Below are 22,401 nucleotides of genomic sequence, written 5' to 3'. Positions count from 1 at the left end.
TGTGTGTACTGAAATTGATCTGGGTGTTGAGAATTTGATTGGGGTGTGTTTTAGTGTGTTTGTATATTTCGTATTGTTCTAGTGTGTTGAGTTTTTGGTTCTTGGGTCAATTTCAGTACACATACACTATTTGACTCCACTCTTCAACACCTTTCAACAATCAAACACACCCGCATAACAGGCAGGGAAGTTCGAGATGACGCCGAGATCTAGTAGGCTCTGAGGATGGTGCATGAAGCACTGAAACAGCTGTAAGCCGCACAAATCTTACATAATTAACACGATTAGTCCGCTAGTTAATCAATTAATTATATTCAAGTGTTAAAAGTAGTGTACACAAGATTCAAAATGGATTATCAAGATAAAGAATGAACTATTCAGGAGTATCATTTCTTTAATTAGCTAGTATTCTGAAGCTAAAAATGTGTTGTGAATTTCGTAGTTGCTTCGTACAGATTTTTTTTTCTCGATTTTTAACTACAGAATTACATTTTCTTACGCATTTATCACAACAATTGTTACAAATCACGCCACTCTTGTAAATTCTTTAAGACTGTACATTAGGATGTATAATTAAACGTAAAGAATAAAGTTCCTAAAGTCGTATGATTTGTAACAATTTTTGTGATAAGTGCGTAAGAATGATGTAATTTTTAGTTAAACATTTAAAAACAAAATCTGTACAAAGCAATTAACAACACATTTTTAGTTTCAGAACACTAGCCAATTAAAGAAATGACACTCATGAATAGTTCTGTGGCCGAGAGGAAAAAGGTCTTAAGTCAATTTTTTGTGAAAATGAGATTTTTATATATTCTGAAAGCGGAAACAATTCTGTACAATCTGCTAAAATGGCTAAAGTCAAATAAGACTCCTGACTGGATTTATAGAGCATTACGAAATATCCTAAGTACTTTTTGAATCGAGCACACACAGAATAAAGGGCTTAAATATATTTAATACTTTATTCCTTACAAACCATCACATGTTTACTTTCCATGCTTCCCTATTAAAAAGGTCTAACTTGTATTTTAGCTATTTTATCACATACTGATGCCCTTTCCTTTTAAAACTTTAAGCACCAGGATAAACAGTCCTATAACTGTTTAAAACCCATTTTTCATTCCTAATAATTTACATTTCTCATTTATTTTGACATGAAAAAGGTCTTACGTTTAATAGTCCCTTCTACTCAGTTTGGCTTCTAGTCTTAAAAGGGGTTAAGTGCGGCTATTTTTTGGAAATAATCAAGAAAATGTTTAAATGTGCAACATTATCTATTTTAGAAGAAATATAAACAAATAATATCCAGTAAAAACCTCTTAATTAAAAAAACTCTATAATTGACACCAATTTCAATCTTTCTACTGCTTTCCTGAAAAGTATAAAATTTTTACTTAAGACCTTTTTCCTCCTGGCCACAGAGTTCATTCTCTATTTGTAATATTTTTTACCATTAAAACTAAAAAAAAAAAAAAAAAGGTATTTTACTAACAACTTCAAATTAGTGTAACTCTGAAAAGTCCACACCTGTGGAGAAACGGCTAGCGCATCTGGCCGCAAAACCAGGTGGACCGGGTTCGATTCCCGGTTGGGGAAAGTTACCTAGTTGAGATTTTTTCCGGGGTTTTCCCTCAACCCAATATGAGCAAATTCTGGGTAACTTTCGGTGCTGGACCCCTGACTCATTTCACCGGCATTATCACCTTCATCTCATTCAGACGCTAAATAACCAAAGATGTTGATAACGCATCGTAAAATAACCTGCTAAAAAAATCCTCTGAAAATATTGAGATTAGGACACATGTTTATATGACACATGTTTTTGCTCAGAATGTCTTCAGAAACAAGCCCTGTAAGGGACGGTAAATCCTCGAGAATCACTCTGTATAAGTGTTAAGAGTGTAATCTAGAATAGAGAATAAGACTCCTTACTTAATCTCACTTTAATTGCTGAAAAATTGAGATCCCTTTTGTGATGTCAAAAAGAAACAAAAATTAAGAGGTTTAATGGGTAATGGAACTAGGACACTTTTGGTAAAAATAGATGCATATTTTATTGTGCATTTATAAAAGCATAGGCCATACGAAATTTAGCAAAATGGCGGATTCATTCAGTGTGTTAGACTTGGTTTCAACAAAAATTCACAATCTGTCTCACATATCATCATTTCTACATAAGTTAGTACATGTCATTTAAAAATAGTGATTTCACACACCATCACTGGTGGATCATGCTCTTGTTTTGCTCTGTGCCTGAGACCAGGGATTTTTGCGGTCTAACCTGCAGTCCAGTATGTCTGCTGTAGTTGATACAGCCAGTCATCCCAAGAAATGGCTGCTTCTACATCTGTGCACTTGAGATGTACAGAATCTTCGAATAGACAATTTTAATCTGCAGTGGGAAAATGTATGCTTGTGTAGAATTACAGGCAGTCATATAGAATGCTTAGTGTGCTTTGATATAAAAATAGTTTGACTCGACCTTATTCGACTTCTAACAAGGAGAGGACACGCTCTTTATATCACCGAATTAAATCAGATTTTGTGACATGAAAGTACAAGACGTACTGTTTAAAGTCATACCTGGTATGGGTGGCCAATGACCCCTCGTTTTGGAAATATTGGCTATTGTTTATGACATACTTCCGTTAGGTGCCTAATAGGGATGCATTAGACTATGTAAGGGCGTAGCTCATGTGGTTGGATGCTGAGTTGTCATCCAGGCAACCCGAGTTCGAATCCTAATGCCTTCTCATTTTTTAAAGGTTATTATTATTATTATTATTATTATTATTATTATTATTATTATTATTATTATTATTATTATTATTATTATTCACTTTCAGTTGTCAGTTCCTATATTCAAAGCCATGTTGAAATATGCGACGTATGCATCAAAATTGATAAACGAACGAGAAGTGTTTGTGGATGTGAAGGGTATATGTTTAGCAGCAGAAGTGCGCAAAAATGTGTGTGACTGTGGACAACCTTCTTTCATTTGCTGTGCATGGTGCAGGAAATATGTATGTTTTGTGTGTTTTTATGACATCATAATGAATCGGGTACAAAATGAAATGGAATAGCTGCTACAGAAATAGAACAGATGCCAGTGACACATCTTACCTTCCTACGTGAGCAGTATTTCATTGTTTATCCTTTACAATACAATGTTAGTTAATTATAATTTGTTTAAAACATGATGAAGCATTCAATACATTGAGAAATATGATATAGGTATGTAAATAGATAACTGTGATCACAATATTAATTATTATTAAAAGAAAAAAATATAGAACCAGTTAAAATTCGAACTCAGGTTGCCTGGATAATAACAGCATCCAACCATATGGGCTATGCTGGTACACAGGCTAATGCTTCCCTATTAGGCACCTAATGGAAGTATGTCACAAACAATAGCCAATATTTCCAAAACGAGGGGTCATTGGCCACCCATAGCAGGTATGACTTTAAACAGTACGTCTTGTACTTTCATCTCACACAATCTTATTCCATTTGGTGATATACAGAGCGTGTCCTCTCCTTGTAAGTTTTAATCCAGAAAAGCGCCGTGAGTTCACAGATGCAAGGAGCAGTGGTAGTGGTAGTGCCGTTAGTCAGCTGACATAAACACCGAGAACATTTACTGGGACTTGCTGCATAAAGAGAAGTTCGAGAAAAAAATACATTATCTGTCAATATAAATACATGACATGGAAAAACAGCTTCCAAAAACAGTTCTAAACCTGCATCTAAGTATCTTTGTCACTCTGTCTGATCACACTTACTTGACATGGCTCTCTTATGTTCATTCATTTCTCAACAGCTAAGTCTATGCAGCAAATGTAAACACATTTACACATTTGTCTTCGACCTTCTTTATCATACTGGTTTACCATTCGCTGATAGTACAACATACAGTTGTTAGTAGATAGTGAAGTAGTTAAATTATGGCTTTATTGTTAACAATCTGCATATCCATCTTGAATCTTGCGTACACTACTTTTAACACAAATATAAATGATTGATTAAATGACAAACTTACTAGTGTTAAATTATACAGGGTTACATCACATATTCATTTTGTATGAGGTCTCGCCCACCTCATTGAATACTACATGGCTATTATGAAATAGCCAATATGTATTATTACTATTTAATACGAGAAAAATTCGTACCGGCACCAGGAATCGAATACAGTTGTTAGTAGATAGTGAAGTACCGTAGTTAAATTATGGCTTTATTGTTAACAATCTGCATATCCATCTTGAATCTTGCGTACACTACTTTTAACACAAATATAAATGATTGATTAAATGACAAACTTACTAGTGTTAAATTATACAGGGTTACATCACATATTCATTTTGTATGAGGTGTCGCCCACCTCATTGAATACTACACGGCTATTATGAAATAGCCAATATGTATTATTACTATTTAATACGAGAAAAATTCGTACCGGCACCGGGAATCGAATACAGTTCTTAGTAGATAGTGAAGTAGTTAAATTATGGCTTTATTGTTAACAATCTGCATATCCATCTTGAATCTTGTGTACACTACTTTTAACACAAATATAAATGATTGATTAAATGACAAACTTACTAGTGTTAAATTATACAGGGTTACATCACATATTCATTTTGTATGAGGTCTCGCCCACCTCATTGAATACTATACGGCTATTATGAAATAGCCAATATGTATTACTACTATTTAATACGAGAAAAATTCGTACCGGCACCGGGAATCGAACTGGCTATTTCATAATAGCCGTGTAGTATTCAATGAGGTGGGCGAGACCTCATACAAAATGAATATGTGATGTATTAACTATTAGCAGTTGTCACAAACTGATGTTGAATATGGCCATAAAGTCATTTAAATATGCTCTCCTGCATACATGACTTGTATCGTCTCAAATGCAGTTAGTAAGGCTGTAAAACCATTACGAGAGGGGTTCGGCCGGCGCCGTGGATCGTGTCCCGGCATAGCTCAGTTGGAAAGAGCACGCAGAGCTGAGAGGTCCTGGGTTCGATTCCCGGTGCCGGTACGAATTTTTCTCGTATTAAATAGTAATTATACAGGGTTAGTTAAAAGTCCCGCAACACCTAAATAACTTTTGAAGCATACGGTTCAGTGACATGAAACTTGGTATGTGAGGATAACCATATACTAAGAACTCGATAATGGTATTACCGAGTTTTTTCTACTTCCGGTTTAACCGGAAGCAACTCCAACTCTGTTATTTTAAATGGAACACTCAATATATTTTTTTTTTATTTTTGAATAGTGCTCATTAAGAGCTTTTCAAAAAGTACTGTACCCACACTTGATACTTCTGTACGAATTCAGTGTTGCTGAGTCAAGAAAACAGAAAAGTGTATCGAATATTAAAATAATAAAATACTCCTTCCTTAACAAAAACAAAACAAAAAGCTAGCTCACCTTCTAAATTATGTGTTCAAATTGGTAGCCCTCAGCTGCTTTACAATGTGTCACTCAATCATAGAAAACATTTAAGGAATGATTTAACCAGACTTTAGGAATATCTTGCACCACTTCCATTTTTATTTAGCAACACTGAATTTGTACAGAAGTATCAAGTGTGGGTACTTTTTGAAAAGCTCTTAATGAGCTTTATTCAAAAAAAAATATATATATATTGGGTGTTCCATTTAAAATAAGAGAGTTGGACTTACTTCCGGTTAAACCGGAAGTAGAAAAAACTCGGCAATACCGTTTTTGAGTTCTTAGTATATGGTTATCTTCACATACCAAGTTTCATATTACTGAACCCTATGCTTCAAAAGTTATTTAGGTACAGTAGTGCATTTATTATTTTAATATTCGATACACTTTTCTGTTTTCTTGACTTAGCAACACTGAATTTGTACAGAAGTGTCAAGTGTGGGTAATTTTTGCAAAGCTCTTAATGATCTTTATTCAAAAATAAAATAATATATTGGGTGTTCCATTTAAAATAAGAGAGTTGGAATTATTTCCGGTTAAACCGGAAGTAGAAAAAACTCGGTAATACCATTATTGAGTTCTTAGTATATGGTTATTCTCACATACCAAGTTTCATGTCACTGAACCACATGCTTCAAAAGTTATTTAGGTGGTGTGGGACTTTTAACTAACCCTGTATAACCACGTGTGGCTTACAGCTGGTGTGAAGGATGCACCGAAACAGCTGTAAGCCACACGTGGTTATATAATTTAACACTAGTAAGTTTGCCATTTAATCAATCATTTAAATCTGCATATATTCTAGTATAAGGTGCAGTACATCTGGCTTTTATTCATTAATACTATAGAACCTTTTTTTATGTACCAGAACAAAGCAACATTTTACATTATTTAAACATTTTTTGCATCTCTTATTGACAGCTACTGTTTTGTAGGTCACTTACTTTTCACAGTACATTCATATGTACAAATTTGAAAGAAGTTTCGAAAATAATTAAGTTTTTCTTCTCTATGTTGTGTATAGTTCTAAGCATTGGTTGTTTACCTTCTACAACTAGAAGGTGTTTTTCTCCTCTCCTCAGAAATATGTAAACAAATACTGCACAATATCGTATTTTTCAGTATTGCGAAAATGAAACAAAACTAAAATACCTACAAATTATTAGTGTACCTGTATTTGGTATTTATGAATTTTCTTTTCTCCACATGTGTTGCATTAATAACTTCCTTCTTTCCACTGTGTTGTGACTAAAACTCTGTAATAACGTGTCATTAGCAAAAGTGTCTTCTTAGTTGAAGAGCATGAAGGTTCATGTGTGTTGTGAACTGCATGTTCGGAACGATTGGAATAGACAACCCTGCAGATGTTTGAATCATAATTATCATGTCATCTTGCATGGACTTAATAGAATTATAGTATAATTCTTTAAATAAATTATACAGTGAAACTGTTTTATATAATGTAAAAATTAAATTAATTTTAAAATAGTGCTTCTAGAGAAATAGAATTTTAGTTATGTCTTGTGCCTAGAATTGTAGCCTATTGTTTAGCGTTAAATATTTGAGTAGCTGTATGTATAATTATTATAAAATTAACCCGGGGGAAGGTGCATACACGTTATAACATGAGAAGGCACATGCGGCCAAAAAGACCACGCTACTGAAAATATGTTACTAAGCTCAACTTATTGATTTTCGCTTGAACATTTTGTCTCGTGATATTATTTTCATTTTAAACTTTACAAGATTTTTATAATACAACCTTGGAACGTTTTATTACATTTTTGCGTTACTTTTTTTTCTGTTTTAAAAGTTAATTACAGTACAGTGAAACCTCGATAATACACTCCCGTTCGTTACGCTATCCCACATTATATACTCTTTTCGTCCGGTCCCTTGACATCCCTATATAAAACCATGTAAAATCCACCGCTTAATATGCTCATCATCCCATTTAATACACTCTTTCATCTGCTAAAAATTCTAAAATATTGTACTTTAAAGCAGTGTTTCTCAAACTTTTTTGAAGTGGGGACCACTTTTTAAAGTCAGAACAGTTCCGTGGACCACCTTACTCTTGTTCCCTTCGAAAGCAAATTTATCATTTTCGTAGCATATTTTAATACAAGTATACTCATATTTCAAAATTGAATTAAAGTTCGGTACTTTGGTCCTCTGTTATGAATTCGGGTGGTCCCTGACTGGGTTACAGGCACAGCGCCAGATGTGCAGGGAAGAGATGTCGAGAAACACCACGTGTATAGTGCTTTAAATCCCTCTTTTGTTGCTGAGAGTAGAGTGGGAAATCGATAGACGGGTAGGGTAATAATTTCATAAAATATCTGTACTGGGAGAAAAAGTGAAATTCGATTGCCATGTGTCATTTCCAAACTCTGAGATTTTAAGCTATAGTGAGATACGCAATTCGTTTGAATTTTATTTTTTCTTCTGTCTTTTTTGAAGGACCACAAGGGCAGACCTCGAGGACCGCAGGTGGTCTGCGGACCATAGTTTGAGAAACACTGCTTTAAAGGATACTGGACTTCTACATTTACCGCTAGTGTCCGCATATTGCGTCATGTACAAGTTTGAAATGACTCGTTAAGGCCAACATGAATAAAGGAGTGAAACGGAAAGCTTTATCAATATCGAAGAAATGACAAATTCTCTGTAAACATGATGAAAACACCATTATGAATCAGAAACTGTTGGTGGAATCATTAGGAATTCGTTCTTCAACACTTAGAACAACAGTGAAAAATCGTTAACCTTTTATTCCGCATAATTACAATACTTGATCCTTAAATTTCTTCAACAAATGTTTATGCTGATTTATAACTTTGTGTTAAAATTTAAAAAATTCAAAATTGACCCACTCTCGCTAATACATGGTCCTGTTTAATACGCTATTTTTATGCAGTCCATTGAAGAGCATCTTACAGAGGTTCCACTGTATTTATTTTTTTTTAATGCTATAATCTAAATTGCAGCAACACAATGGTTGAATTAAATCTCTAATGCAAATGGGGAAAATATCGTACGACTTTTATGAAAATAAGGTAACACAACAAGAAAATTATGGAGAAAGGAATATTATAATTAAGCTGCGGATTTTTAGGCACTAAAAACAGTTGAAATAGGCAGGCAAAATAGGCATTCAAAATTCTAAAAAGGCACTAACAATTTCTAAATTCTTAATGGCTAACACTACCATAGAGTAGCATTATACACTAATGTCTTTAGTAATGCCATTATGGCAGTGTATAACTGAATATTCCTGCAAATGTTGTAATGAGAACTGATGCCTGTTGTCTGTAAGAATGTTCTTAAATTGGGAGAAACTTCTCTCCACTTCACACGAAGTGATGGGGCAATACTTCAGGGATCCAATCCCAGCTGGGGACCAAACCAGTGGGAACACAGTATTGTCAATGTCATTTCCAATCAGCAATAACACTTGCTCCAAACCAACATTTCTTTTCACAATTTTCAAATACTTATTTCTCATTGTTTCTCTCACATTGCTTGGTATTTCTTTAAGAATAGTTTCTACTTTCTTCATAACTTGCAAAGCACTGTGGAGTGGAATACCCCTCGTTCCCAGTTTCGTTATGTAAGCAGGCAGCTTTCCAAAGTTTGCTTTGATGAAAGCAAGATCATATGTTAGCTTTGGGTTTTCCAGGATAATATTTGCTGCTAGATAAAAAAAAAAAAAAAAAACAAATTACAGATTAAAAAAATCGATAGAATAGTCAATAAATTCAAATATAATATATAATACGGATATTTAGGCAACTTTTAGGCATTTATAAGCAAATAGGCATTTACTAGTGAAATAGGCAATTATAGGCACTATAGAATTCGCATGTAATACTCACAATGCCTTAAAATGGATATGTAACCTAAAAGCTTGCGTCTTCAGGTTGAGGATTAAAATAGGCATATAGGCATAAATCCGCAGCTTAATTATAATATTATGTACAAAATATGAAATAATATGTTTTACATTTCACAATAAATCCAATCTAATATTAAGGAAGTAATGTTAACAGAACTAATAAAGTTGCACAAGTAATATATCAATATTTTATGAATAATGCAAAATCGCTGTTCATATAAAATGAAAAACAGAAAAGTAAGATGAGTGTTCGCGTAGGCTTCCGCTGCTGGTGTAAATGGTGTGTGGATAAGCTTCAGGGCTTCTACCACGTTGTCTTGGTGTTATTGGCTGATGTTTCGATTGCTGTGTTGTGGCCATCTTCAGAGCAGTTATTGGATAAGGAAATAGTCTGCCAGCTCTTATATATATAGTAGTCTCCATACCTCCAATCAGCCGGAATATACATGATCCCTTGCTCCTGCGGTTTAAAATACATAGGGCAAACTGGACGTACAGTGGAAGATAGAAGGAAGGAACACATCCGACTCTGCAAATACGGACCATACGAAAAATCAGCAATAGCCTTACACTCAGCAGATTCAGGCCACGCCATCGAATTCGACAATATCAAGATAATAGATAAAGAAGAAAACTTATACAGAAGACTGGTTAAAGAAGCCATCCACATCAAACAACATCCCAACAACATCAACAAGGACGAGGGGTTACAACTCAGCAACTCATGGGGAAGTCTATTCCAAGATCATACATAGGAACGAGAAGCCAGGTCTCCACATGTACGCGGCGCCCCCCCCCTTCATCTGGATATTGGGCACGGTATCAAGGTCACTCTTTCGGACCTTATGAGGGCCGTATTTAATGTGAATACTCCCCTTCACACAGACTCCAACCGGATTGGACCACGTAGGACCAAGCAGATACCAGAAAGAGAACCTACGACCTATACTTAGGAACGAGAAACCAGGTCTCCACATGTACGCGGCGCCCCCCCCCCCTTCATCCGGACATTGGGCACGGTATCAAGGTCACTCTTTCGGACCTTATGAGGGCCGTATTTAATATGAATACTCCCCTTCACACAGACTCCAACAGGATTGGACCACGTAGGACCAAGCAGATACCAGAAAGAGAACCTACGACCTATACTTAGGAACGAGAAACCAGGTCTCCACATGTTCGCGGCGCCCCCCCCCTTCATCTGGACATCGGGCACGGTATCAAGGTCACTCTTTCGGACCTTATGAGGGCCAGTATTTAATATGAATACTCCCCTTCACACAGACTCCAACCGGATTGGACCACGTAGACCAAGCAGATACCAGAAAGAGAACCTACGACCTATACTTAGGAACGAGAAACCAGGTCTCCACATGTACGCGGCGCCCTCCCCTTCATCCGGACATCAGGCACGGTATCAAGGTCACTCTTTCGGACCTTATGAGGGCCGTATTTAATATGAATACTCCCCTTCACACAAACTCCAGCCGGATTGGTATCAAGGTCACTCTTTCGGACCTTATGAGGGCCAGTATTTAATATGAATACTCCCCTTCACACAGACTCCAACCGGATTGGACCATGTAGGACCAAGCAGATACCAGAAAGAAAACCTACGACCTATACTTAGGAACGAGAAACCAGGTCTCCACATGTACGCGGCGCCCCCCCCCCTTCATCTGGACATCGGGCACGGTATCAAGGTCACTCTTTCGGACCTTATGAGGGCCAGTATTTAATATGAATACTCCTCTTTATACAGACCTCAACCGGATTGGACAACATAGGACCAATCAGATGCCAGAAGGAGAACCTACGACCTATCACAGCAAGTACTCCCCCCAACGAGACTACTATATATATAAGAGCTGGCAGACTATTTCCTTAAGAAATTCCCCTGGCTTTGAATGGTTAATAAAGTGTAAAAGAACTCCTTTCCTTTTATTGATATCAAGTTAAGTCCCCCTCGCGTATGTGGTACCTAAGAGGTTACGTCCAATTTCGGCTTCCCCTTCAAAATTTTCTAGAGCTCCTTCAGTGGAGCAGCGTAACCCGGAGTGAGACTAGTGGCCAACAGGCTTGGAGCTCACATATTTAGTTTTGTACAGCCCCCAACCCCTTGGAAGGACGCGTTTGCGTACCTTTTAAATTTGTCCTCCCAATTCTCTTTCGATTTTTCGACTATTTCCTTATCCAACAACTGCTCTGAAGATTGTCACAACACAGCGGTCGAAATGTCAGCCAATTACACCAAGACAACGCTGTAGAAGCCCTGAAGCTTATCCACACACCAGAAAAGTAAGATGTTATTTATAACGTGAGAATTGTTCGACAACACAGAGCACTTAATTATAAGTGCACAGCTGTGAGTGTTGCAAGTACACGAAATGTCAACAATGCTCTAATTAAGATTATGATGGAGTGGAGAAGTCACGCCATCACAGTGTTGCTAGTTTAGTGCAACGCACGCCTTACTGGGATACGGGGAAATGCATTTTCGTGTTATAACATGAGACAGCGCACTCAGTCAAAAACACCGTGCTGTAAAAAGAACAACCATCTGTTCAGAATAGAGCACAACTTTATTTCAGGTGCACAAATTAAGGATATGAAAGAGTGAGGTGGTCAGAGGTTTCCTGCCATTAAAGTAGTGAAGATTTAAATTAAAGTGCTGTCTTTTCCCCCCACTATGCGCCTTCTCCTGCGTTAATTATTTATTTATCTATCCACCTCGGTAATCAACGTGAATAGTACAGGTTCAGTTCAGAGTTCTCCATCCTCGAGTCACTGTGATGGCACTTAGTACTGACAAGAGGGTGAAGAAAAGAGACAACTGCAGATACTACTAATGCAGGAAACACAATGAAGTTTCAGAACTGCAGAACCTTCCACAATCACTGTCTGAAACCATGTTGTTAATAACTACCGTAAACTGGGGTTACTTTGAACACAGAGGAAACTTTGAACATTTTTTTTTTTTTTTTTCAGAAAATCATATTTAGGTTTCTACATGCTGCACTTGTTATAGATGAAGGCAAATTATTATAAAATCATTCTCATACCAAATTTACCTCCATCTGTAACAAGAGCAGCATGTAGAAACCTATGATTTTCTGAAAAAATGTTCAAAGTTTCCTCTGTGTTCAAAGTAACCCCAGTTTACGGTATGTCATCCATTATATCTGGAATAACTACGTCTCTTTCCCAGTATGTTTTTTCTAACATTTTCAAAATTCACATTAATTTTACAGAGTGATTTGTCCCACAATATAATTTATAATCTGCAGTAACCTGTGATGCAAAAAAGAAATCTGCACTAATAGATATACATCCGGTTCCGGACAATTGGCCACATAAAATTGGTAACTGGGACAATTGGCCACAGATAATTGGTAATAGGGACAATTGGCCACAGAAAATTGGTAATAGGGACAATTCACCACATAAAATTGGTAACTGGGACAATTGGCCACAGAAAATTGGTAATAGGGACAATTCGCCACATAAAATTGGTAACTGGGACAATTGGTCACAGAAAATTGGTAACTGGGACAATTGGCCACATAAAATTGGTAACTGGGACAATTGGCCACAGAAAATTGGTAACTGGGACAATTGGCCACATAAAATTGGTAACTGGGACAATTGGCCACAGAAAATTGGTAACTGGGACAATTGGCCACAGAAAATTGGTAATAGGAACAATTCGCCACAAATAGACAATTTGCCATGAGCGAGTAGAACTGTGCCTCAATTCTGAATTTTCTTCAACATTATATTGCTGCACCAATCCTTCGGTCTGAAGCCGTCTCCAGAAAAACTGGGCTAAGTGAAAAAGACAACGAGCTAACTTAACTCCGTCAAATTCACTTTTGATTACGTTTATAACAGTTACTTCGTCATCAATAGATATGAATCTTGGGTTTAATTGATTTTCAAAACGTCGTCCTACTTCTCGTTTCAATACTCGAAAGAGTGTGTCATACGCCTCCCCGGTTTCCCGTTCCATCAGCATCATTACTACAGGTATCCATTCCCCTTGTACATTGACATATTGTATAGTGTAAAGTTGCAGCATGATTGAAGGAGCGGACATAAAGGTCCCGTCCATTATCCAAAAATGGGACCATAACAATTTATTTAAATGTGAATTAGTGGCAAATATGATAACTTTCACATTGTCCTCCAGTTCAAAATACAACAACCACCTTTCTCCTTTTACGGTCTTAGTATATCTGTCGGCTATAACGTTCAGTTGGTCAAAATTCCTTGGTTCAGGTGTTAGGTGCAGCTTCCTGGCACAGCGCACAGTTTTTTTAATAGATGGTTTCTTCGGTAGATTCACATTGGCTTCGCTTGCAATACTCTCTAACTCATTTTGAATAATGACAGACGTTGATTCTCGGGAAGTCCCCGCCCTTGCCTTCATGTTCTCTACACATTCCTTTGCCTTAATCCTTCCCCAGTCTGCAGAATGATTCTTGTGTTCAGACGGTTCTTTGACGACACTGCTTCCATCTTCTGATAATGTGACTGTTGCATTACAACCGCCACGCATATCACAGCGCAAAACAACTCCATTCTTATTTTCTCTAAGTCTCGTGTACATGTAGCCAAGATATATTAATTTGTCAGAGCCTCTTTCTGATTTTATGAAGCGAATTTCTTTCGCCATAATTCCGAATTAGTTTACAGCTTCTGGATTTGTCTTGTGTTACCACAGAAATATAGTATAAATTCATTGATTAAAGTTCTCGTTAACACTTTGTTAAAGCCATAAAATTTACTTATTCTTACGTTAAAAAGTGTTAAAATTGTTAAAAAAAGGTATATACCTTCAACAGATGGCCCGTTTCGATGCTATGTCACGTCATCCTCAGTGTCTCTTGAACCACTGGTGATCTTGACTCTACGATGTGCATTTGTCGATGGTAGGGGTGGGGTGTGTTTCTCCTATGGTGGGGGCTGGCTGTTTGTGTGTTATGATGTATTATGACGTCGAATAATGTGTGCGTATCGAACTGCAATTGTGTGTTAAGTATATATTGTGGGTATGCTATTGTATTCTTATATATTTCGTACTGTTCTAGGATGTTTAACTGTGAACTTTTTGGTGTGATGTGTAAAATTTCCATATCTGTTTCTATATTATTGTAGTCATGATTATTGTTGATAATGTGGTCTGCATAATTTGATGTGATGTAGGGTTTGGTTATAGCTTTAATATGTTCATTATATCTTGTGTGAGAGGATCTTCCTGTCTGTCCTATGTAAAAATGTGGGCAACTATTGCATTTTAATTTGTAAACTCCAGTTGAATTAAATTTATTTGAATGTTTAATGTGATTATTTAGATATTTCTGTATTTGCAACTTCAGTCAGAAAAATAAAATAAAAGTTAGCATACAAAACAAATAATACAACACAGAAATACCTAAATAATCACATTAAACATTCAAATAAATATAATTCAACTGGAGTTTACAAACTAAAATGCAATAGTTGCCCACATTTTTACATAGGACAGACAGGAAGATCCTCTCACACAAGATATAATGAACATATTAAAGCTATAACCAAACCCTACATCACATCAAATTATGCAGACCACATTATCAACAATAATCATGACTACAATAATATAGAAACAGATATGGAAATTTTACACATCACACCAAAAAGTTCACAGTTAAACATCCTAGAACAGTACGAAATATATAAGAATACAATAGCATACCCACAATATATACTTAACACACAATTGCAGTTTGATACGCACACATTATTCGACGTCATAATACATCATAACACACAAACAGCCAGCCCCCACCATAGGAGAAACATACCCCCACCCCTACCATCGACAAATGCACATCGTAGAATCAAGATCACCAGTGGTTCAAGAGGATGACGTGACATAGCGTCGAAACGGGCCGTCTGTCGAAGGTATATACTTTTTTTTTTAACAGTTTTAACACTTTTTAACGTAAGAATAAGTAAATTTTATGGTATTATAAATTGTTGCGAATTTGAGTATTGCCTTCATATATTACAAGTTGTAGCGAATTTTAGTATATGGCCAATTGCCTTTCATACGAATTTTAATCTGTGGCTAATTGTCTTTGATACGAATTTCAATTATGTGGCTAGTTGCCTCTGTGGCCAATTTTCTGTGGCGAGTTGTCCCCAACCCATATACATACATGAGTGAAAGACAGGACATATGTATGTCAAATGCGGGACACGCAGAATTTTGTGGAAGCCTATTTCTATGTCTTAGATGTAAGAAAATAATTCTCAGACTTTAATTTGCTTATGGTTTCTTGCAGCCGAGTTGGATGACACTGCTCCAAGGGCATGTATCAGAGTGAAGAATCCTCCTGGTGGCCAGTCATCAGGAGGTTTCTGGTGAAAGAATCCAGTGTGTGTTGGGAAAATTTCATCAATCAGATCAGCTTCTGCTTGTGTGTGAATAGACCAAATGCCACTTGCCAGGGAAAACATGTTTATTTCATCAGCATTTTTGCAGAGTTACTACTATGACTGTTTCATATTTATGATATAAACAGATCATTATAATTATTACCATTATAATTATTTTATAATAATCAAAATCATCGTAATAATGGCATACCAGTACAGATGTATTTGGCATGTTGTGTTATATAAGGTTTGGTTTTGTTTAAATTCAGATTTATTTTTATTTGAAAGAAATTGTTGCGTATAAGCACAACAGATAAGTTTTGGATTGAGATTCAGTTATGGAAATCATCATTCTCCATTTGAGGGCCAAAATATGAATTAGAAGGCATTTGTTTGAATTTCTAACTTGAAGACATAATCAAATTGGTGCATAATGTTCCTCCACTACCCTTCTGTATGCTAAAGAAATTCCAAGGAAGTCGAGTGTTTACTCAAATATCAGGTGGGCATTTTAACCTTGAGACTTGAACTGCATATCATTGCTAGATGGATTCACTAACCTTGTAATTCTGGGGCTGTCAGTAAATTATGGAAGACTAAGTTTGTTTAGAATCTTCCTTCTGCAAAATCCTATTTTTTTGTCTTAGACCTAGCCTTAATAAAAGATAACCTGTAAATCTTGATTAGATATACCTAACAGGGAAAATGTGAAGAATTAGCTTGGAAATTAGCAACGTCGCTAGCTTTGAAGACTGTTTCTTTCATGCATGGCCACAAGTTTGTGAACACTTGGATATAGCACTATAATAATATTGCTTAAAGATTTCAGTATGCAATTTATGGAGAACAAGCACCAGACAGATAAAGCTTGCATAGAATGGAGACTTATTATTCTGTTGATACAGAATAGCAGCTAGAATATAAATCAAAATTTTCGAAAAGTCTTTTATTAAAGTAAGTAAATTTGTGTTTTTCACATTTAACATACCTTACTAGAGACTTAAAGCACTACGACTACTATTGCATCAGAGAGAGAGAGAGAGAAATGAATTGCCATTAATAAGACTTGCAATGAGTGGTTTACAATTTGAAGTTTCATGCTCCCCCCCTCCTTCTCAGGAAAGCCCCGATAATGGAGGAAAGAAAATTATGCAATTTGGTTTTGTATTAAACGTGAAGCCATTATCGGTACGGTATATAGATCTGGCACTTGGATTCTCCCAGTCGGAAAGATTTCTGGTCATACCATGTAATTTTCTCGCATAATCCGGGTAATTGATGTCCCATTAGTTCTGATTTCCGTGATTTTTAAAACACTACCATAATAAAAGATAATATTATAAGTGGCCTTAGTTCTTCAGATATACCAAAATCTGGGGCTGTTGCACCAGTTAAGTTAACCATCACCAAGTATAATTTTGGTTTATGTTTCTTTCTGTATTTTATCCAGGCTTTTATGGCCTGAGGTAATTAATGTTGTTCTTTTTTGAGCTTTATCTGCAATAATTATAACCATTCAGTATTCAAAACGCAATGCAAAAAGCTCAAAAAAGAATCAACATTGCTGTGAATCATGTATTTGGGAGAGCTGTGTGTCAAGTTTTCGTCTTTTACTCTTTGGAAACATTTCTGTAATTTGTGCTAAGAATTTATTCTTTCACAATTTAGATTTCGAGGCTGTTTATAGCCTACAAACTACATTTTTACCTGCACTTGAAATTAAAGGGAATGTATTGTTTTATAAAATTTGTGACCAAGAAACAGAGCAAATTGCAAATGATTACTACATGGAGTGGTAGGATTTGCTAGACTACATTTCACATTAATTCTTCCAGATGTTAATGAGAATTGATTTAATGTGCCTTCCCTCTTCAGGATATTTTATTAAAACTATAACCAGCAAAATTTTTATACCGGTACATATATGACGTTCTGAATATGAAAATGAAGGTGAGGAACGTGGTGAGATTTATATTTAATTTCCGAGAGAATTTTAAGATTAATTTTCAGCGTGACTACAAACCTCTCAAATACGATACACAGGAATTATGCTCAATAAAGATGCAAATAAAGGAAAGAAATTTTTTAATTTGAATTAAGGCGAGTGTTTTGTAGCACACACAATTTTCTTGTGATGGAGAATGAAAATGTGAGGTTTTGAGTGCTGAGTCATAAAAAAAAAAGTTAGTTGTATTTCAGAATGGTAGCGATTTTAGTATGCAAGACTGACGGAAAAATCAGACTTCTATTTTTTACTCAGAGGAAATTGTCTGAGATGGAAGAATGAAGAATAGTTTGAGAACCTAACAGTTTTGATACGTAGACTTAGACTGCGATGTATCTTGCTCCTTTTTATACCTTCCTTGGTTCACAGATAATACAGTTGGTCGTTTCATTAAACTTGCACTACCATATTATAGGGATGTGTGAGTTTTGTTATTATTTCTATTTTATATATCTTTTCTTAACATTATTCACACTTTATTAACACAAGTAATAATTTTTATAGAGCAGTACATTTATTTTTATCAAGTGGGATAATTAAGAAGGTTTGGAAATTGCAGTGTTTGCATTAAGTGTACTGCTTCTGCAGAAAGTTCAGTCGTGTGAGAATGTGCGTTGTGCACTCCATAGAAGCTGATACCGAGACTGCTTAAATCTAATTTGTTTCTTAATAAAGAAATTAACAAAATCACACATAGTGCAAGTGCCTTTTTCTTTAAGGAACAGTACCTAGAAAAACAATTTTTTGTGGTTGTAAATGATTTAAATGACTGTAAATGACGAGAAGTCTTGGAAATTAAGATTAAAATGTCGGTTTGAATTTTTAGACCAACCAGAAGTCATAAACGTAAAAAAAATAAAGAAAAATAAAGGTTTTGATACAAAACGAGTTAACTTCATCATCCTTTGAAATAAATGCATGTTCTGGGGCTCAAATGAAAGCTTATGAACCGTGCAACAAATCTGAGTAGGAAAGTTTAAAAACATTTCATTCAGAGTTTTTAAAAATGATCAAATATCACTTTAATATCTAACTTAAAGAAAATAAAAATTTAAAAATATTCTTCACTTGGAAATGTTCATTTTGTTCTTTACGTTGTATTACAGCCGTCACGTAAATTTCAAGTGAAAATCTGTAATAATTCTGGAGTTCTTGCACTTTGAAGAATGTAGAATTCTTTTCTGCGGAAATGAGAACATAAGTTTCTACAGTTAACAGTCTGACCACGGATGACCATTTAAAAATAACAACAGTTCAGCTGTTTGTCGTCATATCATGATGCGGTTTTCTTTTACAATATTTACACAGTTAAAGCGATTTATATACCGGTATACAGTATATAACAAGATTTGATATATTTGTTCAAATGTTGTTATTTCATGTAGGTCCTGCCCCTTAAAATATTATCGAGATTGCATTTGTGTTATGTGTGAGTTATGTGAAATTAAGCTTTTTCTTTAATTACAGAATGACCACTCCGATTCACCAACTATGAAAGACTTTTTGACAGTATTCACTACACAGTTTTTAACACACAGTGTTTAATAGCGAGAATTTTGGTATATAAGTGCATTTGCCATCAAGGTTTGAATCAAAACTGCAATGCTCACACATTTCTATTTCTTAGCAAGCAATGACTGTGAATTCCTTAATTGTGTCCTCGTAACAGAATAATTTGCTCGTCCCTTCAAAACTAGCTGGAGATTTGTTGAGTCTTGCGTGTTGAAATGAATGTTATGCTAAATATTAATTGATCTTTTCAAGTGAATAAATATTGCATGAAGAGAAAATGCTTGAAACTTTTCTAGGACTAATAATCTTTTATATTTTCTTAGATTTTATAAAATCTAATGAATGTGCAAAAAAAATGGAAGATGGACATTGCAGAGCTCTCCCCCTGCAGTGTCCTGCGGTTTAATATTATGATTGCAAAAAAAGGAACGTAAATTATATGATATTTACAGAAATGCCACATACTTGTTCGAATTTAAAATCGAATAAATTTTAGAACAAAAACTTTTATATTTTATCAAAATGACTTGTTCTGTGTCTTGCCATCTGTACTCATATCTCTATAATAAGAACGTTTTCCCATACTAAATCTCGGAAATCACATGCAAAATATAAAATTGCGTTGTAATAATTTTGGGGGGGGGAAAAAAAAGAACTTGCCGTAGACAGATAAGAGAGGTTTTAAATTACATTTGACACACTCAGTTTGAAATTCAGATATTTTTCCCTCTCTTACACACAAGACACAAAATCAGTATTCATTTTAAGTAACTAGCCAAATATGTCTTTGGTATAGTATAGTATAGTATTTATTAGCTGTCGTTATAGCAAAAGCTAATGACATTGTCAAATTACACGTGTGAAATTATCGTGCAAAAATGAAAATTTTTCTATTACAATACTAAACATAAAACACAATGATCACAAATACTCCTTAGAGTTTACAATTGAGAGTCAAGATTATCAAAAATAGGCTAATATCTAGATGAAAATTGTAACACACTGATCACAAATATTATTTGATTTGCTCCGTTTATATACAATAAAACAAGAATTAACTTAACAATTTATGAGAATTTCCTAATATATTACAAAATAATAATAAAATTCAGAGGAAGAAACCTAAAAAATATCTACAGCTTGATTTTCTAATTCAAAATATTCTTGCACAGAATAGAATGGGTTTCTAAGAAGCCACGTTTTCACTTTGACTTTGAATATGTCAAGTGACACTTCCAGTGCTTCCTGTGGTAACATGTTGAACATTCTACAGCCCATCTACTTTTAACTTTGGATAGTCTGCAAAATGGTATGTCCAGTTTTTCTTTATTCCGAGTATTATACTCATGTTTATCCATCCTACTGGTGAAGCCATAAAGATTTTTCTTGATGTAAAGAAGGAGTTCCAGAATATATTCATTAACAACTGTTAAGATGGACTCCTGTATGAACAGTGGTATGAGGTTAGGCACTGTTTGTAACACTAAAATAATTAGTGAAACAATGGCATGGGAAAAGTGGAAGTGTCCAAAGGAAGCTTTACCTGTGTCATAATTATTTTCTATCATAAATGTGGATTGACAATACATTTATGATGCGGAATATTGCATTAAATATTGAACTTAATATTCATCCGAACTGAAAATTAAATTTCCTTAACCAAAAAAAAATATATATATAAATTTTGTGGTATTCGAGTAGATATAATATAATATACATTTTTGAACTTAACATTTCAAATCTGTAGATTACATAATGCGTCTATGGATTTTGGAAGGCAAAACGTGTGGGATTTTTCTTCAATCTGCTTGTAGATGAATACAGTATAGCTTGAGGAATGTCGATTACCTACATATGCCTCGGGAGAGATGATATTTCTGTCCTGAAACATTCCATTTTCTGACATGTCATGGTTATGAGGCAGATGAGACTGCTTGAGTTATGTGTGAATCCGATACATGCAGCCTGGCTATATAATTTGTGTTTTGGTCTCAGTAAATCAGATATAAAGTAAATGACCTGAATGTGAAAGGAGTTTTAATACATGACACTTTACATTTTACTTGCTACAGTCGTAATTATACCAGACATATTTTGTAGCAGTAAGAGTAAAACTATTTCTTAGATTGGATATATAGAATAATTCGAAAGGAGCAAAGCACTGCCTCTTTCTACACTTGATTGATATTGCATATAGAAGTCTGTTGGTGTAGTCCTTTGACCCAAAACCTAACCTTCCCTCTCCTTCGCCCCCGTCACTGTTAATGTAAGGCAGTACGTAAGTTTTGGATATTTATTCATGTAGTAATAAGATGGCTGGAACGTTATTGTACTTATTTAATCTAGGTTGTTTTCCTGTTGCAGAAATTGTTTGTGATGTGAATTTTGCTTAAAGCAGTAAGTTTTTGGATTTAAGTTGAACCATCGTGTTTCTGATTCCCGGAAATGAGAAGTTCTGTGTGAATAACAGACAGACCCTTCCCCTCCCTAATCTCCCCCCTGCTGAATTTGTAAGTGTTCATGTTATGCTTAAGAGTAAACTGTTTAATTGGAATATTCAGATTTTGTATTTACTTTGTTACACGAGGAAGAACAAAAACATGGTGCTTATGAAGTTCTGATTTACTGTAGCGAGTTGTGGTGGTTAGTTAGGAGATAGCTTGCTCATGTCAGCTCTGTTGTCTGTTCTCTGTATATTCACTCCTCAGGAGAGTTATCATTAAAGCACTGAATACTGTGATTCATCTCTTGTTTTTCCTGACCCCGTACGAAATGATATCGTTGTATACCATGTTGTCTTAGGGCTGATTTCTTGAAAGTATGATCTAATACAGACGTCTCCAAAAGCATACTCTCAAGTAAGACCCTGAACGGAACCGAAGCCAGTACGTAATGAGCACGCTCTGCCTTACCCATCCCCACCTGTACTGTACTCAGAGCAGTGTATATTAGAGAGTACCGCATTCTCGACGGCGGCAGCCATATTTACTCCTTGCTCAGCACAGAAGCATAAGCAGTAATGCTAGAACAATGGTGATTAAAGGCGATATCATACATGTTGTTGTAATTTATTGAACACAGGAGACAA

At 35.4% G+C, this 22,401-nt stretch overlaps 1 protein-coding gene across 5 annotated transcripts in view; it reads left to right on the top strand.

Annotated features, from left to right (window-relative positions):
* The window catches only part of CRMP (Collapsin Response Mediator Protein), a 747,709-nt gene extending 725,656 nt beyond the window's left edge, over window positions 1-22,053 (top strand). For all 5 annotated transcript variants that reach the window (XM_069838352.1, XM_069838349.1, XM_069838350.1 and 2 more), the window contains one exon: window positions 15,703-22,053. In XM_069838352.1, coding sequence (XP_069694453.1) covers window positions 15,703-15,785 — 83 coding nt within the window. In that variant the 3' untranslated portion in view covers window positions 15,786-22,053. The remainder of the gene's footprint in view (window positions 1-15,702) is intronic.
* Window positions 22,054-22,401: the final 348 nt, after the last annotated feature.

Source organism: Periplaneta americana, chromosome 10 (genome assembly GCF_040183065.1).
Source record: "Periplaneta americana isolate PAMFEO1 chromosome 10, P.americana_PAMFEO1_priV1, whole genome shotgun sequence".
NCBI lineage: Eukaryota > Metazoa > Arthropoda > Insecta > Blattodea > Blattidae > Periplaneta > Periplaneta americana.
The sequence above is the reverse complement of the archived record's forward strand: the minus strand, read 5'-3'. Positions and strand labels throughout refer to the sequence as shown.